The sequence below is a fragment of the Oreochromis niloticus genome, unplaced genomic scaffold, assembly GCF_001858045.2.
Source record: "Oreochromis niloticus isolate F11D_XX unplaced genomic scaffold, O_niloticus_UMD_NMBU tig00007896_pilon, whole genome shotgun sequence".
NCBI lineage: Eukaryota > Metazoa > Chordata > Actinopteri > Cichliformes > Cichlidae > Oreochromis > Oreochromis niloticus.
In genome coordinates this window covers 16,623-44,461 of record NW_020328831.1, presented here as the reverse complement: position 1 = coordinate 44,461, position 27,839 = coordinate 16,623, and the positions used below count along the sequence as shown (strand labels likewise).

At 38.2% G+C, this 27,839-nt stretch overlaps 1 protein-coding gene and 1 long non-coding RNA gene across 4 annotated transcripts; one reads left to right on the top strand and one right to left on the bottom strand.

The window, feature by feature from the left end:
• Positions 1-1,536: 1,536 nt before the first annotated feature.
• Positions 1,537-5,378, top strand: LOC109200845 (uncharacterized). 3 transcript variants are annotated; one of them, XR_002060910.2, is made up of 6 exons: positions 1,537-1,825; positions 2,518-2,583; positions 2,678-2,716; positions 2,942-3,097; positions 3,555-3,651; positions 3,958-5,378. It is a non-coding gene; the product is annotated as an uncharacterized LOC109200845 (long non-coding RNA). The 3 variants fall into 3 exon arrangements; XR_003218409.1 differs by having other exon boundaries at positions 1,538-1,825; positions 3,555-3,647; positions 3,964-5,378; XR_002060909.2 differs by having other exon boundaries at positions 1,538-1,825; positions 3,555-3,647.
• A 19-nt stretch (positions 5,379-5,397) lies between these two features.
• Positions 5,398-9,586, bottom strand: LOC109200848 (carcinoembryonic antigen-related cell adhesion molecule 20-like). Its single transcript, XM_019356406.2, has 5 exons — positions 9,352-9,586; positions 7,273-7,542; positions 6,779-7,108; positions 5,756-5,970; positions 5,398-5,412 (listed from the first exon to the last, which is right to left on the bottom strand). The coding sequence occupies exons 1-5, from the start codon at positions 9,422-9,424 to the stop codon at positions 5,398-5,400; spliced, it is 903 nt and encodes a 300-aa protein (XP_019211951.1). The 5' UTR covers positions 9,425-9,586.
• Positions 9,587-27,839: the final 18,253 nt, after the last annotated feature.

Genomic DNA, 27,839 nt, shown 5'->3' with positions numbered 1-27,839 from the left:
GAAGCAAAACAGAACAGAGGACAAGGCTTGAGGGTGGATACACATGGATACAGGAGTATGATGGAATTGAATCGGATACATGAAGAATAGTCTGCTGCTTATCAGCATTACAAACAAACAAAGCAAACTTTGTGAGCTATAATGACTAAAAGCAACTTTTATGTTGCATCTTGAATAGAAAAGGACATAAAATTCAAGATACTGAGCAGTGAGGACACATTTTATTCCAAGAAGAACCCTTATCTAATTCAACTCAAGAGGAAAGATGGCATTATCGAATAATCCAGAGAAAAATGTGCAGACATTGTGAAGTGTCATGTATGAGATTATGAGATGCATTAAATATTTTATGTCTGAGTGAAAATAGCCTGCATTATCAAGCAGAGAATGATTAAAGACAGAATCAGCCAACAAGTGAAGAACAGAGGGGACATTTATCTAGCAGAGACCCTCAAAGACCCCGTGGGCCCAGTTTGAACACCACTGCCCATCAACTGCTAATAGAACATGAATGCCTGTGTTATGGAAAAATTCTTGTTTATCCTCACATTTTCTTTATGTGTTTAGAATCTCACTGTAGGATTTGGTATAACCTTTGTATGCTTAGATAAAGTGTGCATGTGTCAGTAAGACCTCGTCAAAACTGCTTAGCTAGGTGTAACGATGTTTCACTGTTTTGGTCAGAAGAATGAAACTCAGCGCAAGTCCAGGAGCTTCCTGGGAAAAGATAGTGGGAGTTGTTCTCTGTCCAGCCACAGCCCGTGGGACAGAAACTTGTTGTAACTAAAAGATACACAGAGTTGTGTGTGGGGGTATAAAAGAGGAGCTGAGACGTCCCAAGAGCAGAGCTGGCATGACTCTGACCTGTAATGTTTGATGTGTGTGTTGGCTCTCCTGCGGCAGTAATAAATAGCTTGACCACAGCTTTTTTCTGTTTTGCAGCCTTTATTTACAAAAGTCCACGACACCTGTAACATTTAAACAAAGAGATGGAAAAATGGGGAGACCTTCCCTTGGAAATGTGCTTTTTCCAAACAACAAGTTTACTTAGAAGCTAGAAAGTTACAAGCTGCTCATCAGAATCAGAATCAAAAATATATTTTAACCATTCAGTCATTTCTTCAGCTGTCAGTAACAATAATTTTACTGAGTTTGCTGTGTCCCATTCAGTTGTGTTTGCAGTAGCATCCCACTGACAGTCCGACAAGGACCAGAGCTCCCAGTATCATCCCAGCTATTATATATGGGATGGAGTTGACTGTAGAACTGGGTTGAGGTGGGGTCGGGGGTTGGGTAAAGAAAGGAAAGGAGAATCATTTATACCAGGCAAATTAAAAACACCAAAACACTCACAATGAACTTAATTTGTGAAGTAATATTGTGATTGAACTTCAGTGACTCGTTTTCCAGGAAGTATCTGACAACACTCACCTTGTACATCAATGTTAAACTCCTTGGTGACAGTCCCTACACTCAAAAAAATGAATGAGGTGGATTGTTCAGTGTATATTAATTATTTATTTTCATTTTACTTAAAATATATGTTTTTGTGAAGTTAACATATGTTTTTCTAATCAAGTCTACGTAATTGTGTCTATTATTCACTGTACATAATACTAATGTGTTACTTGATGGCATAACATTTAAGTTAAGTCAATTAGGATCGATATACTTTGTATATCCACAAGGTGGCAGTAATGCAAAAACAGTTGTAATGAAACCGCGAAGAACAACAAGGTTTCACGGCTTGGGCCTGCTCATGCGCAAGACTTCAAATTTAACTTAAAAACGTTGTTTTGGCGCCAAGCTGCTGTTTCTTTGAGAGGTAAGACCACTTTTTTCTTTGACTATGTTGTGTAGTATCTACATGTCGAGCATGGTTATATTTTGCGTTTGTCTTATAAGACATGTCATATCGTTTGCGTGCGCTTGTTCTACATTAGTTTTACTGGGTCCTGGACATGCTTAACATGCTTATTTTGTGGACTGTGTAAGAAACATTTTTATTGTTTTTGGTTTTATTAAGGGATTAGCTACAGGGGTTCATGGGGTTATTTTTTCATTTGCTTTCTTGGGATTCCTTTACTGTAATCCGAGAGTCATAAATATCGAATAGGATAGCAAGGATAGCATAAAGTGACATTTAAAATCCAAAAAGTCGAGGGCGAAAGCCACTGTGACACCATTGTTATGCTCTATCAGTAATCTGTATTATGTAAAAATGGTCTGTAAATACAGCATGTTTCCTAGCGGAGTGATACAGATCAGCATAGTTATAAATTACAGTTTGTTAAATCACACACTTACTTTTTTAAATAAAATTATTCACGACATATGAGTGGGCAGACAATGGAAGTCGACAGACCTGGTGATAATTGCTTCTATAGAAAGTTAGCACATGGCAGTGTCAATCTCTTGCTTTTCTTCTGAGTAGTATTTTATTTAGTTGTAATTCAATCAATAATTTGCTTCTTGAAATTACGTAATGAATTTCTTGTTTTATTTTATAAATCTCAGATCCTGCCTTTACCTGCTCCCTCCTATACTGATGTGGTGTATGTGGTACTGCTGAGCTTGTATGTGGTATGTGAACTGTTATACTTTTAAAAACAAAACTGTTTTATAAGTTAATTTTTCTTTAGTGACCCATTCAATGCCCCTGTTATTTCTTCTCCAGATCTGAACCATTGTAAAGGTTGCAGTTCAAGGGCCTGAGGTATGAAATTCTTTTCAGATCAGCTGTGATCAATATTTTTTGGAACTTGATAAATAACAATAAAAGCTGTAATGGCTCCATTAGCATTTTGTGTAAATGTTTGTGTTAAAATTATAGCTTTAATGAGGTCTTTCTACATTAGTTTCAGTTATAAAGTATGTATATGTGTACATATAGTATGTATATTTACAGTACAGTATGTTGTGTTTGTTGACATGTTTTCAGGTGGAAGCAGAATTTGTGAGGATTACTACTGCTCCACTTGTTCCAAGGCTTTTTGCACAACTTGACCAATACACTGACCAGCTCATAAAAGTCTTCAAGAAAAAAGGAGGTGCTGCAGTGAAGAAAATTAGACAAACTTTGGCTCCAGCCGCAAAGGTGCGTTATTCTGTTGGTAGCAAAATATTATGGCTAATAAGATCACTTTCAAATTTAAACAGCTAGTGTATGGTAGCTGCACAGTGTACTTACATTTATATTAAGCAAGACAAAGTTTGGTACTCAAAACTTTGGAAAATTAAAATTACCTAAACATAAGTAAAATCTGATCCCTCGATTTCGGGTTAAACCATAAGTGAATGTTTTTATGTTAAAGATCAGTTTTTGAATACAAAAAAGATGATGTATTAGTTTGTCTATACCCCCATTATGGACATATATAATGTGGTGGAAACCCTACCCAACAGGTTAACTATTCATGTCCATGTGATGATTAGTTGGTCTTGTGTACATGTCTATCTGTGCAGTAAATATGTCATTCATTTTGCGTATAATGTGAGTTTGTGTCATCCTAAAGTATATCTGTTTTCTCCTGTATCTCTGTCACTCTCTACAGAAGGAAACTATTGAAAACGGGAGGGAGTGTGTCCTCAGGGTACTACCTTTTTACCTGAATGAAGACCCAAGCATCCTCTTCAAAGAATAATTGGTTGGTAATTTTAGTTTAGTTTTTTATCTGTATTAAACCAAATTTTGAATAACTAATGTTGTTGCATGTTGTAGTGTTGTTGTTGTTGTTGTAATTTGCATGGAACCTGTTTAAATGTTTTGGGGAATCTTCTTGTATACCCAAACTATTTATATTTATTGTTGAATCTGTAGTCTAAAATAGTAGCGCACTGGGGTGCATGTTCCTAATATTGTGTTTACTTCATTAAAGGGTAGCTTTGGCTCTTTTTTTTTTCTTTTCCTTTTTTTAATTTAACTGGACGCCATTTTTCTTTGTTTTTGTGTCTAAGCTACAGCTACAACTGTTCAGAGGGAGCTGGAACAAATTACCCTTGCTATCTTCACCATTGAAAAAGCTGATGTCAGCACTCCTCCAGCCGATGTGGGTATAACCATCTAGGGTGTTCTGCATGACCTGGAAAACATGGCCTCTGCATGTGCACTCTTAATGGGTGGGATATATGCACTGAATCTCAGTTAACCTCGAGACTGAAAGCTTTCTTTGAAGTACTTCAGAAGCTCTTCCTTCATCTGTATGTCAGCAGACTCTTGACCAAGGTACAGATACTCAAGAATAAACTGAATGAATATGCCAACCCTTAATTTGGATGATGAATGTTCTGTCAGATGGACAGAAGTTTTTCAGAGGCTGAATGGGAATAAAATGGTAATTTGTTGAAAATGACAGATAAAGGGAAAATTACATTTAAGAGAAATTTAGAAAAGTTTGTAAACTACTACAATTTGAGAGATTTTACTCTTGTGGGGGGAGGAGGGGCTAGTAAGAGACAATCAAAAGTGTTGAGATTTAAAGGATTTAATTGAGAGATGATACTGCACCAGAAATGTTGAAGGGTGGTGTATATATTAGCGTTCAAGGTATATTGTTATGAGGTGGAAATATGTTCATATTCTGTTTGTGTTACATTGTGTGCATTGTAAAGGTAATTGCAATACATACTAAGAATAAGGGTAGTTAGGAATGCAGGATGAATGTATATTTTGCGGACTTTTAAAGACGAACAATTGTTTCCATGTTAAAATGTTTACAACCCAAGTTTTTTGCCCAAACACTGGTAAAATAAACGTTGAGGGTGGCAAGTGTTAAATGGTTACTGTTGTGCTGTTGCAAAAAAACTGAACGCTGACAAGCTGTTTTATTGTTAGACCATAATGCTGGCATGCTTTATGTAAGTTTTATTTGGGATGGTGATATAATTTTCTTTGATTGCTAATATCAGTGGACTATTTATTATTATTATTATTATTATTATTATTATTATTATTATTATTATTATTATTATTATTACAACATTAATTTTTTTAAATTGTGGCTGTTGAGGTGGACACTTCACTTTGCATTGTTAAAGGAAAACACTTCATTGGCGTTGTGTTACTGGACTGACCCTAAGCAATCATTGCAAATACCAACTTTGCTATCCATTTTAGACACTAAAAGAAAAAGCACTCCACAGACCTTACTAGCATCACATATGCGTAACTCAAGTGTCATCTTATCAACATGTTATGTGGTCTTCAATGTTTTTTTCTTCTATTTCTGGCAGATACAGACATTTAATTTAAAGTCTTGATGTTGCATCTGTCTACATACTGTTAGTTACTAACCCTAATGACCTGTTGCGTTTTATTTTGGACTGGGTTTACACAAATGCTCACTGAATGTGTTGGCAATAAAAGAAATTTAAAAAAATAAGTTGGATGTACTTAATTCATTTGTGTGGAACCTGTTGACAAAATAGATTTATGTAAAACTAATTAGTAAAGCACAAGGTGGCTGAAAATATAATATTTGAATTAATCTAACTTAAATTTAACATTTTACTGCCACAAATATTAGAAATGTGTTGAAGTAACTAATCTAAACTATCTAACCTGTAAATATATCATTTATGTTCATACAACATAATTTGATTTAGGTAGTCTTAAATATCTCTTGTTAATCTTAAGTAGTTTTTTAAAATTAGATGAACTAAAGATTTTTGCTTTAAACTAACACAATGCAATTTCGTGGAACCTGTTGACAAAATAATTTTAATTAAAGTCAACGTTTCATTTTTTTGAGTGTACTGTGTTGCTCACAGTGCAGATATACTGTCCTTCATGCTCAAAGCCGACAGATTTAATAGTGAGAACGCTGCCACTGTAGGAAGGACTATTTGTTGAAAGTGTCCAGGTGTATGAGGGGCTGGGGTTTGCCACAGAGGAGCAGTTCAGGTGTAGAGTGTCTCCTTCTGTGATTGTGATCACATCTGGATTTGGTGGCTCCTTTAGCTCAGGCCCATCTGGGTGATTATTGATAGAGATTAAAAATACGAAGCAAAATTTCAGCAAAATAGAAATAATTTATAAATTAAAAGACATTTCTGGTGTAATATACAACAGAAAGTACTGTCGACAGTTCAGCCCACTGTACTTTATTTTCACTTTGTGCTGCTATACTCTGTTGTCAGTTTGTCCACTTCATGATGTTTAACTGCTCTACTTACTTTACAGGTTGATGCTCGCCACACTAAACATCTGACATAAAGTTTAAATTACACGTAGCATGACAGTAAGAGGTCAGTCTGACAGTTCAGAGAAGTAAGAGAATTGTTCAACCCATATGACACTGAAAGGAGACAAATCATGATTAATTCTTCTGGAGTGGCTTTAAATACACTTATTCTTTTATTGCATATTTGTGACTCTGTATTGATTCCACATTTAAACAAATAGTAAAGCCGACCTTTTATCATTTAGGATTTAAACACAATTACTATTATTATTTTTTAATGTTCACAAACAAAGTTTACTTCTATTCTGGCTTTCCACAAACTTCTGAGGGAAACATTTTACTGGTAAACAGCTAAATCCTCCACTATGTTCATCAGCTTGTGTCAGTCAGCAGTTTGTTGATGATGCTATTTAGAGCCTGTTCATTAACAGTGATGAGCGCTATGAGGAAGAATCAAAACACTATTTCTTTACTGTTTCGATTCTTCCTCAAAGCGCTCACGAGGACACAAAACCAAACCAGTGACATGAATCATGCTCAAAATGTCAAACTCTGAGAAACAGAACAAAGAACGTCTTTATTTCTCTCAGACTCACAGTGAACTATAGCAGGGAGTTTTTCTGATGTCACCACTGGAGGGCGCTGTGATGTAGGTGGTCCCAGCTCCAGCTTGGTTTCACACCAGTACTGGGCTCCATCATGTTCTCTACTGGGAGTGATGTTCAGAGTAAAGGTCTCATTCACTGGTTTCTTATGTTCACTGTTGGCCTGTAGGTGACCCAGTGCTGTGTTTCCTCTGTAGAAGGTCACAGTGAGGTTTTGAACAGGAGCTACGTTCTGTACGCTACACTGCAGGGTGTACTGCTGATTCTCAAACATCATCCCAGTGTGGTTTACAAAGCTGATGGAGACACTTTCTGGAGGCTCTGAGGAGACAGGGAAAGAAAGAGTAACACAGATAGATGTTAGTCAGTAACTGCTGAGAGCATGAATCCATCTAACTGTGTATTTACACAAAGAGGTCAAATTTAGATTACAAATGATGTAAAGTTCACTAGAACGTCTCACATTCTAAGGTAAGTATACTTACGGTAGATGGTTATATCCACAGTGCTAGTACACTGATCACCATCATCAGTGTTATAATAACAGATGAGATATGTGTCCCATTCAGTCAGTCTGTCAACCGTCCAGATCATCGTGGTTCCATTTTGTCTAACTTCTCCTACAGGTGTCTCCAAACCAAAAGAATCTCCCCTGCAGTCCTTCTGACATACATCACATGTAACATTGGCTGGGTCACCGTACTTCACTACCAGTGCAGATGGAGTGAACACAGGAAACTCTGTGCAGCTAGGATCTGTAAGAAACACATCAAATGTTGTTACTGGGTAGATCAACTTGGATAAAGTTGATAAACAAGAGGAGAAATTAATTGATCAGAATGGTGAAACTGGAAACTGAAAGTCCGGGAAGATTCAAGGTTCAGTTTTTTGTTTTTTTTTTAACAAAAAAAGCAAACCAGAAGAAAACTTTGAAAAGAAAAGTTGCCTGAAGAGGGAAATGAATGTAAGGAAAACATGAACCTGTCTGCAGAAACCTATTGTCTGATTTTTGGGCCATCAGCAAAACACCAAATGAAGAAACATCTTTAGGAAGAATTTTTTTCCATCGCTCCAGAAGAGGTCCAGCGATTTTGGAGAACCAATTCCAAGAAGCACTTAAGCTGTTCTACTGAAACTTTGTTGATTAATTTGATAAAATGAGATATCAGGAAATAATTAAATATCTAAGACTAATAATAAAAGCATCAAGTCCCAAAGTGTGGCATTACTAAATAAGATAAACAATCTTATATTTGAGATAAAAAATGCATTGCAATTTTAATTTGTATTCATTTATTTATTTATTTAATTAAATAAACAAATAATATATTGGGTTAGAGTTTGTAGAAGTTTGTTCAAGCTGTATAAGCTGCATGAACCCCTCGACTAGGTTATTGGTTATAAGGAGCAGCTGTAGCCTATTCAAAGGCTCCTGACATTTGGTTCTCATTCCCGTCATGATGGATGGATAGACGGTAGCAACGATCACAGCCCCGCCACAGCGATGCTGATCGGGTTCATTTTCCCCTGGCGATTGTTTGGCTGTTAAAGGGTGGTGAGTTGGATCCCACCATGAGGTCTGTTAAGTAGTTTGTTGAGCTGCTGTTTTCACTAAGGCAATATAGTGGCAGTGAATCTTTGAATCTTATAAGCCATGCTTGGTAATAAAGGGTGATCTTTTAATTGTTTTAGGTCCTGCCACTTAATTCACTGTTTTCTTGTTTCAGCTCCATATTTTGTTTAATAAAATTATTTTAATTTTTTAATTTTTTTGATTAGCCTGTCAATAACAAGCCTGTGTGCCTTGGCAACCGGTAAAACCTTTGTATTGGTTAATGTAATATTTCCTGGGGTGCGTCGCTACCATTTAGTTCTTTCCCTCCCCATCACTGCTGGATTTTTATTATTTGTTCTTTTGGATCTACCTTCATATGTGAACAAACACTCTCAGTATGAAGTTTAACAAATCCAGATACAGAATTTCCAGCGTTTGACAGTGTTCAGTCTGACTTTAATGCAGTTGTTCAATCCCAAAACAGACGGAACAAGAAAACAGGTGAAAAACTGCAGATAAATTAAACTGCAAACACAATAGCAACAGCACTTTGTAAAAAATGAAAAGTCTTTGAAATTTGACAAAAATGTGCTCATTTTCTTGTTAGCTGTATTGGGTAATATTGGCTAAATACTGATAAAATTACTATTATTACTATTAATAATTACTATTATTATTACTACTACTAATGCTATCTATTTCACCTTTTGATTTTCTAACTGTAACATCTGCTCTTACCAGCAGCACTTTATACATAGAGTAAATTAATCCTGAGCATAACTGAATTCAGATTATTGGTGCTGCCCTCCACAACAGATCCAGTTTCTCATGTTGCCTTCAAATAAATATTTAATCCTTCATTAAATTACTTGTAAAAAATGCCTCTGAGTTCATCAGTGTTCATCAACATTTAGCAGCTGTATGATATGAAAATAAGAAACGAAGCAATAAATTTTTATGGTATAAACAGTCTGTTTATCTTTTTATAGCTGGAAAACATTTCACTTACCAAAGCTGGACACTTGGTGGGTGCACAGAAAAGTAAGTGAGTAGGAAACCAGAAGAATAAAATGCATAAACATTGTCCCAGCTAGATTTTTTGAAATCAAATGTGATGAAGAAAATGATCAAACATGAAGTCCAAAGGTGGCTCGAAAGGAAATGGGCTCTGAGTTTCCTGTTTTGCTTTTCTGTTGCAGAGAACAATGCTGGCAGTGAAGGCTGTTTGTTTTTTTTCAGCAGTGCATCCGCTTGTTTTATTATAACAGCCATGCCTTCAGTGAAAGTGAAAGTGAGTGTCGTAAAATCACCAAACAGGAAGCCCGACAGAGGCAGGTCAGGTCTGCTTCCTGGGGAGGTTCCCATGTATCCCCCTGAAGAATTTTTTTTTTCAACTGACTTTACATAATGTGAGTAAGTATGGAGCGTTTCACCTTTTTAACAGGGCATTAGGGAAAACGTAAGAACAGCAGTTTTGTAAGTCAGCCCTTGACTGGTTCTAGTCTGTTCAGATGCTGAAACTACTAGGATAGAAAAACCCTCACATAATAATAATGATGATAATAATAATAATAATAATACATTTTATTTATAAAGCGCTTTTCAAGACACCCAAGGACACTTTACAATAGGATAAAACACATAATGGAAAAATGACAAAATGAAGAACAACAAAACAAAAACACGAGATAAAATGAACAAACAGTGGTTCACAGTGAATATGCAGATTTGCAGACATATCACTTATATCTCTTCTTTTAAGCTTCATTGAAATCCATTTTTCCCTCTGACATACAAAGCATTTATTAAAGTAATCTGAGTGTTAAAAAAGTAAACCTTAAAATTAGACATACACAGCATGCGCTCAGCTGGATGTGTAGAGACAGAGCCGTATGTTCTGGAAACTCTGACTAGAGAGTCAGTTTGGGAGATGAATCTCTAACCACATCTGCCCGGGTCTGCTGACACCAAAGATCAGAAAAATGAAGATTTCTGGTCATTTCCAAGGTTCACCTGAATTGCTCAGACTGAGCAGCCTTCACTGGCACGAGAAGCTATAGATCCTGTTATCTTGGACACCATAAACACCACCTCTCTCTCTGTCCAGTGATCACATTTAAAACCAGCAGAGCTTTTCACACAGCATGCAACTGAAGCAAATGTTTGTGGAAAAAGCAGTTTACATATTGCATTACATAGCATTTAGTGCTGGATCACGTTCCGTCTGTTTTATTGAATAAATCTGTTGCCTGTGTACTGTATTTTGTTTTTCTCACATTATAAAAGAACTAATCAGGTAGTGAAACAAGATGCACATGGTCACAATTTCATTAAAAACTTTGTTTTATACTTTACACAGTTGAAAAGATAAAATATAGTAACAAAAAGGAAAGAATTTCATGTTGGTATATGACCTGATGTCTCAACACCTCCCTTTAGTAATCAAATGCCTACACCATCATGATCTTATTGCAATAATGAAAGGCGGTGGGCTGGGGTGGGTATCTGAGTATCTCCCTGTACGTTGGGGTTTTGAGTGGGTGTGTTTCCTGCGCCTTGAGAAACAGCTCCTGACTGTTGTTTGTGCCTGAGTACCTGGCCTTCCTGGAATCCCTGGACGGGGTTCTTGAGGGTGCTCCACTTGAGGACTCTGTCGTCCTACTTAGAGACTTCAACGCTCATGTGGGAAACATGAGTGAGACTGGAGGGGCGTGAATGAGAGGAACGGCCTCCCAGACCTGAACCCGAGCGGTGTTCTGTTACTGGACTTCTGTGCAAACACTATGTTGTAACATAAGGGTGTCCGTAAGTGCACGGGCACCAGAACACTCTAGGCCAGGAAAGCTTCCACTTGGGTGGTCTCAGAATTTCATCTCTGCTTTTCAAAGATGATGTTGTTCTGTTGGCTTCATCAGGTGACGGCCTCCAGCTCACACTGGAGTGCAGCCGAGTGCAAAGCGCTGGGAATGAGAATCGGCACCTCCTAATCTGAGGCCACGGTCTGCAACTGGAAAAAGGTGGAGTGCCCACTCCAGGTCAGGGACGAGTTCCTGCCCCAATTGGAGAGTGTTTTTGTATATCATGGTGTGTTCACGAGTGACGGGAGAAGGGAGCGGGAGATCGACAAATGGATTGGTGCAGTGATGCAGACTCTGCACCAGATCGTATCAATATATTGGTTGAGCTACATCCCTACCCTCACCTATGGTCACGGGCTGTAGGTTGTGACCAAAAGAACGAGATCGTGGATACAAGTGGTGGAAATGAGCTTCCTCCTAAGGGTGGCAATCTTTCAATCTTTAGAATACAATAGAATAGCCCATTATTGTTATTGTACATGTACACTGAGTCTGGTTACCACTCTTGAGAGGCAGATAATATAGCAGAGCTGGTCCATTTATACTGCAGCTCATAGGGTTGATGACACTCAGGTGAGCTGGCCTGGTAGTGGAAAGGCTTTGAGCTCTAGTCAAATGGGTGGAAAACATCAGCTGAACCCTTGCTGGCTCAGTTAGGGTTGACAAAAGGCTCTATATAAAAATGGTCTTTGAAATGTAATAACAATAGGCAAATGTTGTTCACAGTTATTTTGGTGAATATCGTTTAACACTGTCTGTTTTATCTTTAATTGCCTAACTGTGGCCTCTACTCTCACCAACACTTTGAAAAAAGATCAAATTAATATTGAACAGAAGTGAGTTCAGCTTAGTGATGCGATCCAGTTTGTCATGTTAAATTAATTGCCCAACTCTGCTTTAGATGGTCTCTAGAAACCTTGTTGCATAGATTTAAAGGACTGTGCAGTTTGGCTGGTTTGTTTAAAATGATGTAGCCACCAGTGGAAAATATGTATCGTCCATTATAACCAAAGGTTGACATTGTTTAGTGCCCATCACAAGTAAACACCAGAATCTGAAATGAAATAACTAAACTAGAAATTTGAAATTTGTACTTAAGCTGAACAAAATAAACCAAAGGCATCAGCAAAACATTTATTGAGGCAAAGATACACAGATGCGCAGTTTGATGATTAAATGCCAATGACCCATCAAATCACAACAGGATCGCAGCAGTGATAGGAGTTAGGATGGGACTCCCCCAGAGATGAAGATGGAGGCTTGGATGGAGCTCCGAGGGAAAGCGGTGAGACAAAGGTTACACAAATGAGAGTCTGACAGGCAGGATGACAGAAGAGCAATGAGATTTAAAGTATATGGAATGGGAGCTGATTGGCTCACACAAGGTGGGCAAGAAAATGACTGGAATATAGTAATGAAGTCAGCAAGGAAAGAAAGGCTTGAGAGCTATCAGTCCATAAAGAGAGATAAGAAGAGAGCCTATAATAAGGCTAAGAGGTAATGGAGGCCAGGAGAGGCTATTATACAAAGTTTAGAGAACAAAGTTTTTGTAAAGATGAACAGAAATGAGAATAAAAATGGTTTGTTACCACCACCAGCTCGATGTCATGGCTTACCTGGACTGTTTTGAGGTAAAAAGATGACATCAGAGTCAAAACTGATGTACGCCAAATAGCTTGATGATGACCAGCAGCTCAGTTATTAAATATTGGATGAGGAAATCTGGTTGCAGAAATAGCAGCACCTATTCCAAAAGTGTGACCTCAGCATAATTTAGGGGCTAATACCCCACCTGAGAAGCAGTTTTTAAAAAACACTAAGAATTTAAACACTGAGTGACTGACAAGAGTTGAAAAGAAAGGAAAAGATGTAAGTAAGGAAGTAGCTGCTGATTGAACTCTGATGAAGCTACAGAGCAAAGTGGAGTCACCCCACCAAAAAATAAGACCAGTCATACCGTGGCAGGGAGAAACACCTCTGAGAAAAATAAGTCATATGACATTAGCTGCAGCTCAATGTTAAAGACAGACTGACATAATGTGGTGAGGAAAAGTTACTGAGAAGGATACAGATTGAAACTGATTGCAAAAAGGCTTGAGGAAGACTTGAAGATGTCAGGAGAGACAAGACAAAGCCTCGAATAAAAGCCTGAGGGCCATCAGAGGCAAGGAGAGTTAAACCAGAAGTGGTGATAATCCTCACAAGGCCATCAGAAGGACAGATCTATTACAGAGACTGGAAACTGGTGGAGGTCAAATAACAAAGTGTTTGTGAATAAGAGCAGAAATGTGAATCAAGATGAAAAAGACTTTGAGGTTTACAAAAAGGTTTGACAGCTGTTGAATGCCAGGAGAGAAACATTTTGGACTTTTAACTGTTTCTTAAAGTGTTACAGGATGAACTTCTCTTATAGCTGTTCATGCTTTAGCAAAGTAATTAAGTAAAAGATAAACAACTAAATGACAGAGAAGTTCTCTTTATTTACTATCTACTATAAAAAAAATGACAATGGGTCCACAGTAAGAAAAAGTATCTGATGACCCATCATAGAGGAAGGAGATCCTAGCAGTGACAGGAGTTTGAACACGATCCCCAAAAAGTGAATAAGATCAATCTTACCGTTTCAATGAAGTCTGACTGTATAGAATATAAAACACATGAATGATTAACGGCAATATTTCCAGAGACACAGAATATATGCATAACACCAACTGAACTGAATGACGGTGAGACGAGGGAACTGAAGCAAGTGTCCAGAAGCAAAACAGAACAGAGGACAAGGCTTGAGGGTGGATACACATGGATACAGGAGTATGATGGAATTGAATCGGATACATAATCTGCTGCTTATCAGCATTACAAACAAACAAAGCAAACTTTGTGAGCTATAATGACTAAAAGTCCCTTTTATGTTGCATTTTGAATAGAAAAGGACATAAAATTCAAGATGCTGAGCAATGAGGACACATTTTATTCCAAAAACAACTCTTATACAATTCAACTCAAGAGGAAAAGTGGCATTATTGAATAATCCCAAGAAAATGTGCAGACATTGTGAAGTAATGTATGAGATCGAGAGAATACCTATGAGCTGTATTAAGGATTTTACATTTGAGTGAAAATAGCCTGCATTATCAAGCAGAGAATGATTAAGAAGAGAATCAGCAAACAGGTGAAGAACAGAGGGGACATTTATTTAGCAGAGACCCTCAAAGACCCCGTGGGCCCAGTTTGAACACCACATTTAAACAAAAAGATAGAAAAATGGGGAGACCTTCCCTTGGAAATGTGCTTTTTCCAAACAGCAAGTCTACTTACAGAAGATAGACAGTTACAAGCTGCTCATCAGAATCAGTATCGAAAATACATATTAACCATTCATCAAGTATTTTAACCAGTCATTTCTTCAGCTGTTACTAACAATAATTTTACTGAGTTTGCTGTGTCCCATTCAGTTGTGTTTGCAGTAGCATCCCACTGACAGTCCGACAAGGACCAGAGCTCCCAGTATCATCCCAGCTATTATATATGGGATGGAGTTGACTGTAGAATTGGGTTGAGGTGGGGTCGGGGGTTGGGTAAAGAAAGGAAAGGAGAATCATTTATACCAGGCAAACTAAAAACACCAAAACACTCACAATGAACTTAATTTGTGAAGTAATATTGTGATTGAACTTCAGTGACTCGTTTTCCAGGAAGTATCTGACAACACTCACCTTGTACATCAATGTTAAACTCCTTGGTGACAGTCCCTACTGTGTTGCTCACAGTGCAGATATACTGTCCTTCATGCTCAAAGCCGACAGATTTAATAGTGAGAACGCTGCCACTGTAGGAAGGACTATTTGTTGGAAGTGTCCAGGTGTATGAGGGCTGGGGTTTCCCACAGAGGAGCAGTTCAGGTGTAGAGTGTCTCCTTCTGTGATTGTGATCACATCTGGATTTGGTGGCTCCTTTAGCTCAGGCCCATCTGTGTGATTATTGATAGAGATTAAAAATACGAAGCAAAATTTCAGCAAAATCAAAATAATTTATAAATTAAAAGACATTTCTGGTGTAATATACAACAGAAAGTACTGTCGACAGTTCAGCCCACTGTACTTTATTTTCACTTTGTGCTGCTATACTCTGTTGTCAGTTTGTCCACTTCATGATGTTTAACTGCTCTACTTACTTTACAGGTTGATGCTCGCCACACTAAACATCTGACATAAAGTTTAAATTACACATAGCATGACAGTAAGAGGTCAGTCTGACAGTTCAGAGAAGTAAGAGAATTGTTCAACCCATATGACACTGAAAGGAGACAAATCATGATTAATTCTTCTGGAGTGGCTTTAAATACACTTATTCTTTTATTGCATATTTGTTACTCTGTATTGATTCCACATTTAAACAAATAGTAAAGCCGACCTTTTATCATTTAGGATTTAAACACAATTACTATTATTATTTTTTAATATTCACAAACAAAGTTTACTTCTATTCTGGCTTTCCACAAACTTCTGAGGGAAACATTTTACTGGTAAACAGCTAAATCCTCCACTATGTTCATCAGCTTGTGTCAGTCAGCAGTTTGTTGATGGTGCTATTTAGAGCCTGTTCATTAACAGTGATGAGCGCTATGAGGAAGAATCAAAACACTATTTCTTTACTGTTTCGATTCTTCCTCAAAGCGCTCACGAGGACACAAAACCAAACCAGTGACATGAATCATGCTCAAAATGTCAAACTCTGAGAAACAGATCAAAGAACGTCTTTATTTCTCTCAGACTCACAGTGAACTATAGCAGGGAGTTTTTCTGATGTCACCACTGGGGGACGCTGTGGTCCATCTGGTCCCAGCTCCAGCTTGGTTTCGCACCAGTACTGGGCTCCATCATGTTCTCTACTGGGAGTGATGTTCAGAGTAAAGGTCTCATTCACTGGTTTCTTCTGTTCACTGTTGGACTGTAGGTGACCCAGTGCTGTGTTTCCTCTGTAGAAGGTCACAGTGAGGCTCTGAACAGGAGCTACGTTCTGTACGCTACACTGCAGGGTGTACTGCTGATTCTCAAACATCATCCCAGTGTGGTTTACAAAGCTGATGGAGACACTTTCTGGAGGCTCTGAGGAGACAGGGAAAGAAAGAGTAACACAGGTAGATGTTAGTCAGTAACCTCTGAGCTCACGAATCCGTCTGTGTATTTACACAAAGAGGTCAAATTTTGTCTGATTGTAAACAGCCTTGAAAGTTAAATGTTGCTACCAGGGGCGTCATAGTGGAGGCAAAAGTGATGCTCAGATAAAGACACCCAAGGAGCCAAAGGAAGGAGGCAGCCGCAGGTCTCTCTCTTAAGGATGTAACACAAGATGAGCTCATGCAGTGGTAATTAAACGTTATTAAAACAGCAAATCGCTTTTATCGGTGTGGTTGGTTTTAAGGTTGATTTAAAAAATTGCATTCGTTTCTAAACAGAGGAGAGTTCAGCTTTTTTCATTATATATATAACACACAAAAAACGAAGACGTCATTTTTTCATTGTAGAAAATCAGCGCAGTTAGAAGTAAACTGTGTGTCGGAAACATTAATAGATCAGTTCGCCCGCTTGTTTAAAATATTATGAGTAAGCCACAGGACCACAGGCAATAATCTCGGAGTGGGCAAAAAGACGTGACAGAGGCGGATGGAAGTGAAGAGAGCGTGGAAAATAAAGGTTTTCTACCACAGAGAAGAGCTTTTGCGTAAGTGGTGAAAATGGTTTTCGGGCCTATTTCAAACATTAAAGGGGAGAATCGGGCCATGACGTCAGAAACTCTGGAAGCCCGTTCTTTCTGGGCGTTACGTATTTTCAGTCAGCCAATAGGGAACGTTGTTGTGGGCGGGGCCGGTTTCAACAATGAAAGGCAAGAGAACCAGGCCGTGACGTCACAGTCAACTCAAGTCCATAAATAGCAGGTGAACCCCGCACTGGACCAGCACGTTTCTTACTTATAGTCACGAGCGATTCACTGGATGAGATTTTGTTCTGCTACCCTCAGTCATATCTGAATGTCTGATTCATTGTAACACCGTAGCTTAACTGTCAAAACTGAGCGATCACAAACCAAAACCAGAATTAGTGTGCACTCTGCCAAAGAGTACACTGGGCGACCTGCAGGTCGAGGAGGAAGAAAATAAAGTCCTGGAAGAGCAGAAAGTGATGAAGGACACAAAAGAAATGCAGGAAAAAGTGGACAAGCAGACAGAACAATTAGCCGAGGCTAAGACAGAGACAAAAGACACGGCAACCCCAGATTCCTCCTCAAAGTTGTGTGTCGACAAAGTTGAGAAGACCATGGTAGAGGACGCAAAGAAACAAACTGAACAGGACAAAGAAGTGTTAGAAGAAGTGCAGTTTGTATTCAAAGATGAGACCAACCAGGCTGAAATATCAGCACTGGAAAAGACACTGAAGCTGCAGAAAAAGGTGCGCGTCAGCTGGGTTATTCAGTTGGTGGTTTTACTGGCCAAAGAAAAAGTCTCCTCCAAATACAAGATCTTCACAGAGCGCCTCACTCCTGACTGCATCAGCCATCGTCTGATTGAGAAAATCTGGCCTGAAGTTGAGGAGAAACACTTGAATTTATCCCACGACAGCATTTTTAATGTGGGCAAGGCCATCCTCAAGGATCTTTGCAAAACACACAAGTGCAAAGAAAACCTTTTGATTTTTAATCTGAGGGAACAGCTTGACAATATTACCGTCTCAATCTTCATCAAACACCTGTTGGCATTACCAGCAAGAGTACTGAGTGTCTCTAAAGACAGGGAAGAATACCAGGAAGTTGTAAAGAATGTGACCAAAGATCTGGTAATGCACGCCATGAGCGAAGGAAATGAGACGATGACAATGAATCCAGTAGCATCAGAGTTTATTGTAGAGAGGCTTTTCCAGAAGATCTGGAACAAAATTTTGTCAAAAAAGTACAAAATGTCCTTGGAGAACATTGAACTACTCGCCCTGACAGTATACAATGAACTCCATGACAGGTGGGACTCTCCAATACTCTTAATGTGGTCAAGAAACCCAGAGATGGATGAAGCAATCGTCAGCAGCTTCAAAAAACATGCAAAACTGAGGAGCCAAAATGTCATCGTTAGGGCTTTCTCATGTGCACGCTAAAATCTAACTGACACGTGCATGTGATTATGCAAGAAAACTCTTAAATTGGCTTCAAATATTCATTTCAATTGGGCTTTCTAAATTTAATTTTAAAACCAGAGTGGTTAAAAATAACTACTCTTCTTCTCCCAACTTCCTTCCCTCATCACCAACTGGCCGAGGCAGATGGCCACCCCATCCCAGAGCCTGGGTCTGCCGGAGGTTTCTCTCTTTTAAAAGTGAGTTTTTCCTTCCCACTGTCGCCAAGTGCTTGCTCTAGGGGGTTGGAGTCTTTGTGCATTATTGTAGAACAACCTTACAATATAAAGCACCATGAGGGAAGTGTTGTTGGGATTTGGTGCTGTTTCTTAACTCAAAATGTCCAATTACAACAGGACATTTTGAATTTAAAAAAACAGCACCAACCACAAATAAAAAAAATAATAATAAAAAAAAAAAAAAACTTTGAATTTGTGCTTTGTTTCATTTACTGTTTAAGAAGTTCGTTCTTCCTGCATTTTTTAAACACAACAAACAACAAATAGCTGAGCTGTTGGATTTACTAAGTGCTGCCAAGAATACAAACAAGCAGTCCTCACACACATTTGAGAAAAACTGAGACCTTTGAATCTTTATAGCTTACTGAATATTTATCTCTTTACTCTGTCTGTATTTGTCCACTTTTTTCTTTTTCTATTTGTATTATTTTCATTTGAAAGACATTCAAAGCTATTTGGAGACATGCAGAGTTCCTTAAAGCCGAACCAAATATAATTAACACGAGTTGTTTAACTGAGGTAATCACTCTTTCCCCCACAGTCCTACGATTTTTCCCTTTTTCTGTAAAGCAATGTAAATACATTTTTAATACTTTAATACTTTTAATATTCATACAGGAATAAACTACAAACAAAACACAGTCACAAATATAGGCCATAAATATACAGACACCATATTTACATACACATTTAGTACAAATACAATGTTTAAAAGGAGTCTGATTCTTCATGTGATAAATATTTGGCTTCGATGTCCAGGAATTTTCCACTGTGAGATTAATGGTGTTGAAATTCTCCCAATTCTTTCACCTTTGGGCTGAAGGAAGGACATATAAAGGACGTATAAATGCTCAATCAACAATCACTTTAATTCATACACTTCTTATTATTCCATACAAACACTTTGAGCATTAACCATCCGGAGGGGAGATGAGCGCAGGAGGGTGTCCGCCTGATCTCCATGTGTCTGAGCATTTCTCACATTCTTATAGCTTCAGCCCCCTCCAAAGTCATAAAACCTAAACATCCACATTCTTTCTCTCTCTCAGTGAGCCTAAGTTCTGACCTTAGCTTCCTGTGCAGTCTGTTCTGTTCTTTTCAAATCAGACATATAAGGCCATGATTCTCTGAAAACAGTATTTCTTATAACGCAGCAGTATCATGCATCATAAAACAATATCATTCATTCACAATAAGTCAGCAGTCTAATGTAGTACAAATCAGTCTAATAAATTTAATAGTTATCCCCTTCTTCTAAGTCAGGAGAATAATGCAACCTAAACTACATAATGATTTCACAATCTTTAATTAGGGGTATAACGTGGCATAAGATGATATAATAATCTCACAATGGAAAGTGTACATTGCACATAGTGACAATGAATGACGGACCCGACCACACAGATCGCACTTTACTACACTTTTTATTGGGTTTTTGTCTCTTCCAACCCTCGGCCGCAGCTGCCAGCTACACACACATACAACAACACAACCTCAGGTCCCGGCACGTCTAATGCAGGGGAGAGGTGATGAACTGATGGAGCTCTGCTGTGTCAGCCTCCACTGCAACCGCGCCACAAACCACGCCCTGCTACACACATTATATGACCACAAAACAAATCAAAGTGAAGGAAGAAAAACCGGAAAAAAACACAAACTAATCATGAAGCTACAGAGCCCCTTTACTGATATGGGTAAGGAATGTTTTTATTGCATGGCCACAGGTTGATGTGTCACGGCAGGGTGCGCCGATGGGTTGTGAACAGGACCCAGAAGCAGATGCAGAGAGAGGAGATGCAGGTAAAAGAAAAGCCTTTATTTTGGCTGATGGTAGCAGTAACATGAAACTATGAAAAACTAGTTACAACTAAGACAGACTGTGAAAAACTATAATCAACTATGAACACACTGGATGTGTTCAGGGGAAGTGAATACACATGAGGAAAACAGCTGACTGAAATGAAACATGACATCACAGGGAAAGTCAAACTAACACCAACGAACAAGAACACATCAAACTCTTTCAAAATAAAACAGAAACATGGAGAAAAATATAGTTATCAACAACATAAAACTAAAATATACAAAACACAGTGGTCACAGATGCAGTACTGTGACACATATACAGCAGTTTACCCCACAGTCAGATGCCTGCCATCTACCAGCTAACTGTGTGAAGAGGAATAACTGCTATAAATGTCTGTTTTTTGTTGGCACGCATGCTCAGTGTTTAGTAGCAGTAACTTAATCCAGTGCTAATCACAGTGAGACTGATTTCATGGACAGTCATATAAACCTTCTTGTCTGGTAGGTGGGATGGCAGACTCAGTCACTGCTGACAATAATTTTATCCTAATTTAACCTGTTAGATTGTTTAGAAGAGATGATCCAGTGAAATAGCCTTTGAAAAAGGATCTCTTCACATGTAAACAACAACTATTTAATCCAGATTTGACAATTAAAGCGTCTCATTTCCCCTTTAATTTAATGACTGATATGTTGAAATGGTTTGACACACAGTGAAATGATTTAATGCACAGCAGAAAGTGCATATTCAAATTCATCTCCACATTAAGATGAGTAATGCCTTGAGACATTATATCTGTGGCTCAATCAGACAAAGGACAGAGTGCTACAAAACACAGCCACGTGATCTAGATTAAAACATTCTCAAGATTAAAACGGTCTCTTTCTAGTCGTCCTGTGGATGTCAAGTGCACGTCAGGAGTAGACGTTCTCAGCCAGCTTCCTCATTCTTTTATTGCAGTGTGCTGATGGGGAGGATGGAGGGTGGTCTGCAATCTTTGCTGCAGTGGCAGACATGCAAAATCCAATCTCATCTTCAGGTTTGCTCTGTGTTGGCCACTTTCAGCTCATCTTTGTCAGGGTTTGGATGAAAGACTTTACAATTTATAACTTTCCTTCTCTCACCCCAACCGGTCGCAGCAGGTGGCCGCCCTCCTGAGCCTGGTTCTGCTGGAGGTTTCTTCCTGTTAAAAGGGAGTTTTTCCTTCCCACTGTCGCCAAAGTGCTTGCTCATAGGGGGTCATATGATTGTTGGATTTTTCTCTGTATCTATTATTGTACGATCTACTGTACAATATAAAGCACCTTGAGGCGACTGTTGTTGTGATTTGGCGCTATATAAATAAAATTGAATTGAATTGAATAATAAATAAATTTAAGTATTAGACATAGGACGTAAACTGCAACAACACAAGCAGCTATAATTAAAGCTTACATGGGCTCTTTTACAAAATCAGGAGGATGTGTGCTCATCTTCCAGCACCACACAGCACAGAGGATGCAAATATCAGTCAGATGAAGCAGGACAGCACGGAGGCGAAAAGAGCGAGGGCAGTGAGACGAGAAGAGATGAGTACCAGGTTCCAGATGAAGTAGATGACTGATGAGGTTATGTTTTGGTTTTCTTTGGCAGGCAGGAAGGAGCGCAGCGAGCGATGGTAGACCGTCGCAGTGAAGGCGATAGCCGAGGCCGAGCCGACGGCTTTTAGAACTGACGGAGAACCAGAGGCAGCTTCAGAACAAGCAAAGAGAAATGTTGTGAAGTGTGCCACTCCACATAAAGACAAGCAAATCTGGAAAAGTCCCAGAATCAGCAAACGTTTAATGTATCATAACTTTGGTATATTTAGAGAAATTTTACGTTCAGGTTGTGAATATTTTGACCTTTGAAGTACATAAAAAAAGTAAAGAGTAAATGATCTAAATATCCTAGTGTAATGATTGTGTGCTGTATCAATGAATAAAAATATCACCTGTAAACATAATTACCTGGCACATAGGTGTGGAAACTGACTTGAATTATCTATGGAGATTAACAGTAATTAAATAAAGAGCTAAATTTGTGCTGGGCTAAGATATTTGGATCATTTTCTCTTTCCTTATCTTAGTAAAATGATCAGGGAAGCTGCTGCACTTTTGCCTGACCACATTTTTATGACAGCTATAGTTACCTGTTCTTTCATAATATATCATAATATAGTGTGTTTCATGGGCAAATGTTGCTCACAGTTATTTTGGTGAATATCGTTTAACACTGTCTGTTTTATCTTTAATTGCCTAACTGTGGCCTCTACTCTCACCAACACTTTGAAAAAAGATCAAATTAATATTGAACAGAAGTGAGTTCAGCTTAATGATGCGATCCAGTTTGTCATGTTAAATTAATTGCCCAACTCTGCTTTAGATGGTCTCTAGAAACCTTGTTGCATAGATTTAAAGGACTGTGCAGTTTTGCTGGTTTGTTTAAAATGATGTAGCCACCAGTGGAGATTGGTTATAATGGACGATAAATAAAGGTTGACATTGTTTGAACATGGTGCCCATCACAAGTAAACATGAGAATCTGAAATGAAATAACTAAACTAGAAATTTGAAATTTGTACTTAAGCTGAACAAAATAAACCAAAGGCATCAGCAAAACATTTATTGAGGCAAAGATACAGAGATACACAATTTAATGATTAAATGCCAACGACCCATCAAATCACAGCAGGATCGCAGCAGTGATAGTTTGTAGTAGGAGTAACTTAATCCAGGATCTGTTGTCACTTTGATTAGCGTATATATTCCACCTGGTAGTACTTTTTCTTTTTACAAGAAGATAATAGAGTTGATGATTAACCGATCTAAAGGATTCCTGGTCTGTGGAGGTGATCTGAATATACATTTATACCCAAAACTTGATATATCAAAACAAACAGGCTCCAAAAAAACAATTGGTAAAAAAGTGAAAGAGTTGATGAAGGACATGGGTTTGATTGATGTATGGAGGGAAATGTTGCCTAATGTAAGAAGATATACCCACTATTCCTCACATCACTCATCATATACTAGAATAGACTATTTCGTTGTATGTAGCAGGGACAGATCAAGAATTATCGACTCAGACACTGGAACAATAGATCTTAGCCACCATGCCCCAATGCATATTGTAGTTGACCTAGAGGGAAACAAAAGAGATACAATATGGAGATTTAACCCCGGCCTACTTAATGATGCTAATTGTAGGAAAGAAATGAGCAATGGAATCCAAATGTACATGAAAGAAAATGATAATGGAGAGGTGTCCCCACCGATACTGTGGGATGCAGCAAAGGCAGTATTAAGAGGAAAAATCATTGCAGCTGCCACAAGGAAAAGAGACTCTACCAGGAAAACTACAGGACTCCCAAAAACAGCTGAGCCAGCTAGAAAGCAGCCATGCACAAAACCAAAACCCGACTACACTAGAACAAATTAAAAAACTAAGAAATGAAATTAACTTAATGTACACTCAGGAAACTGAAAAAAAGATGCTATTTTTTAGACAAAGATATTATGAAAATGGCCCTAAATTCACAAAACTGTTGGCATGGAAACTTAAGAAACATCAAGCAGACAATACAATATACAAAATAAGAGATCCCCAGAAAAACACAATAGAAAGTAAGCAGGACAAGATCCGGTCTGTCTTTGAAACTTTTTATAAATAACTCTTTTTTAAAATTATGGATGTCGGAATTGATCAAATGGACACATTTCTTGAAAGGCTCAATTTACCTGTCATGAGTGAAGACCAGAATAAACAACTAGCCTCTGAAATAACAGTAAAGGAATTAGAAAATGCCATAACAAACCTGAAAGCTAATAAATCGCCAGGAAGTGATGGGTTCACTTCTGAATTTTATAAAGCATTCAAAGAGGATCTTATTCGTATATTGAGAAAAACATGCAATTGGGCACTTGAAAAGGCACAAATCCCACCCACCTGGAAAGAACCAATTATATCTCTCATACCGAAGGAGGCCAAGGATAAGAAAGAATGTGGGTCGTACAGGCCGGTTTTCATACTTAATGTAGATTACCGTATCTATACATCCATAATGGCAAAACGAATGGAGAGAATTCTCCCTAACCTCATACATAATGATCAAGCTGGCTTTATACATAAACGTCAAACCCAGGATAACACAAGACGCACTTTCCACATAATGAACTATATACAACAACATACAGAGCAGGCTGTGATCCTCAGTCTTGATGCTGAAAAGGCATTTGACTCTGTTTGTTGGCAATACCTATATAGAGTCCTGCATAAATTTGGTTTTAATGAGCCGGTAATAAATAATGTAAAGGCATTATATGATAACCCGACTGCAAGGCTTAGGATTATTGGTCACCTAACTCAACCCCTAACATTGGAGAGGGGAGTGAGACAAGGCTGTGCCTGGTCTCCTCTTCTCTTTGCTATATTTCTGGAGCCACTAGCCCAATATATAAGGCAAAACAGAAAAATCACAGGTATTACAATAAATGATGTGGAACATAAAATAGCATGCTATGCCGATGACGATCCTAAAAACACCTGAGGAGTCTCTGCCGGAGGTAATGAACTGTCTTAAAAACATTGGCCCAATGACAGGATATAAACTGAATCTAAGTCAAACTGAAGCCCTTCCCTACAATTATAGTCCATCTGAAAAGCTCAAACAAGCACATCCACTGAAATGGAACACAGACTCAATTAAATATTTGGGGGTAACACTTACTAAAGATACAAAAGACTATTTGACAAAATTACAACCATTTATATCAAAGAGTCAAAGAGGACCTTACAAAATGGAATCATATCCCATGTCTGAGCATAAGCTCTAGAACAGAAACCATCAAAATTAATGTTTTACCAAGATTTTATATTTGTTTCAGACCCTCCCACTCCAGATTAAACAAAAAGATTTGATTGAACGGGATAAAACGATCTCTAGATTTATATGGTAGGGGAAACGACCCAGAATACGATACAAAACATTACAACTGCCCAAAGAGAACGGCGGCTGGGGCCTACCATGTTTAAAAAAGTACTATACAGCAATGATCAGGGCAGTGTTGCACTGGTGTGATCCCTCATATGTAGCAGCATGGAAGGAAATTGAATGCAAAACAATAACCAATATGCATATACAGGCAGTTGTAGCAGATAAAAATCTACAGGACTACATTTCCAAAATAAGAAATCCTTGGGTAAAGGCCACACTAGGGGTTTGGAAATGGTGGTAAAAGAAAATAAGCTGGAGAAGGATATAAAATATTAAAATGGTGTGCATATGATTCGGAATTTACACCAAATCAAACAGACCCTAGTTTTAAAAACTGGACAGATAAAGGAATTACCTCGATATGTGGTATTGTAAAGGAAGATGAAATTATGAGTTTCCAAACTTTAAAGCAAACGTTTCATCTAGAAAACCAAGACCACTATAGATACTTACAGTTAAGAAACTTTTATACTCGAAACATTAAACTACAGCGAGGCCATTTATCCAACTCTTTGTAAATGCTTGTAAGTCAGAAATTAAGAAAGGTGTAATCTCACAAATATACAAAAGTCTTCATGATCTCAGCAATTATTCAAAGTATATAAGAGAAAGATGGGAGAAAGAGGGAGGTCTGGTGATTACAGAAGAGGAATGGCAAACATTTGTTCTTTTCAGTGGAAAAGTACAAAATCACATATATGGAAGGAGCTTTAAAGGCGCATTATGATGATGGAAGTTGTGAATGTTGGAGGAACTGTGGCTATGAAACAGCACACCAATATATTTTGGGATTGTAAGAATATTCAGAACTACTGGAGTGAAGTCCATAAAGTGATGCAAAACATATTTAGTACATATTTACCCTTTGATTTCAGAGACCGGAAGCTGATGGAGGTGAAATAACAAAGTGTTTGTGAATAAGAGCAGAAGTGTGAATAAAGATGAAAAAGACTTTGAGGTTTACAAAAAGGTTTGACAGCTGTTGAATGCCAGGAGAGAAACATTTTGGACTTTTAACTGTTTCTTAATGTTAGAGCATGTGTAACATGGTAGACTAATGTGCCTGTATTACTTCAGCTCCATATTATTGTGTAAAGTTTCTCTGGGTTGGGAGTGGTTGTGTGTGTGTGTCACATTTTTGGTGAGCCAATGGCTGTAATGGGGTTGGGCTAATTAGAGGCAGGTGTTATTGATTGCACTGATACACTGGTCTACTTATAGCCCGCACTACAAACACTGCTGTGTAATTTTGTCTCTCTGTGCAGGCCAGGGCCTATTATATGCCACAGTCTAAGGGCAGCGGAGTTGCAGAGGCTGGAGTGACCACTGGCTATCTACTTGCAGGGTGGCGAGTCTCAGAGGACAACTGCTAACCCTGTTGAAGTCGACACGTGGAGTGCAACTGGCATTGTGGCGTAGCTGGCTCTGGCCTTGGGACTGTGTGTTTTTACTTGATTTGCAAATGGGACACTGGACTGTTTTATCTTTTATCTTTTGAGTATTGTGTCAATAAATTATCTTTTAGAATTTTATTGACTGTCATCTTTTTGCCCACGGCTGAGACGGTTGGTCAGACCTAGAATCTTTTTGGGTGTGTTACACATGTCCTTCTCTTATGGCTGTTCATGCTTTAGCAAAGTAATTAAGTAAAAGATAAACAACTAAACGACAGAGAAGTTCTCTTTATTTACTATCTACTATAAACATTACAATGGGTCCACAGTAAGAAAAGTATCTGATGACCCATCATAGAGGAAGGAGATCCTAGCAGTGACAGGAGTTTGAACAGGATCCCCAAAAAGTGAATAAGATCAATCTTACCGTTTCAATGAAGTCTGACTGTATAGAATATAAAACACATGAATGATTAACAGCAATATTTCCAGAGACACAGAACATATGCATAACACCAACTGAACTGAATGACGGTGAGACGAGGGAACTGAAGCAAGTGTCCAGAAGCAAACAGAACAGAGGACAAGGCTTGAGGGTGGATACACATGGATACAGGAGTATGATGGAATTGAATCGGATACATGAAGAATAGTCTGCTGCTTATCAGCATTACAAACAAACAAAGCAAACTTTGTGAGCTATAATGACTAAAAGCAACTTTTATGTTGCGTCTTGAATAGAAAAGGACATAAAATTCAAGATACTGAGCAGTGAGGACACATTTTATTCCAAGAAGAACCCTTATCTAATTCAACTCAAGAGGAAAGATGGCATTATCGAATAATCCAGAGAAAAATGTGCAGACATTGTGAAGTGTCATGTATGAGATTATGAGATGCATTAAATATTTTATGTCTGAGTGAAATAGCCTGCATTATCAAGCAGAGAATGATTAAAGACAGAATCAGCCAACAAGTGAAGAACAGAGGGGACATTTATCTAGCAGAGACCCTCAAAGACC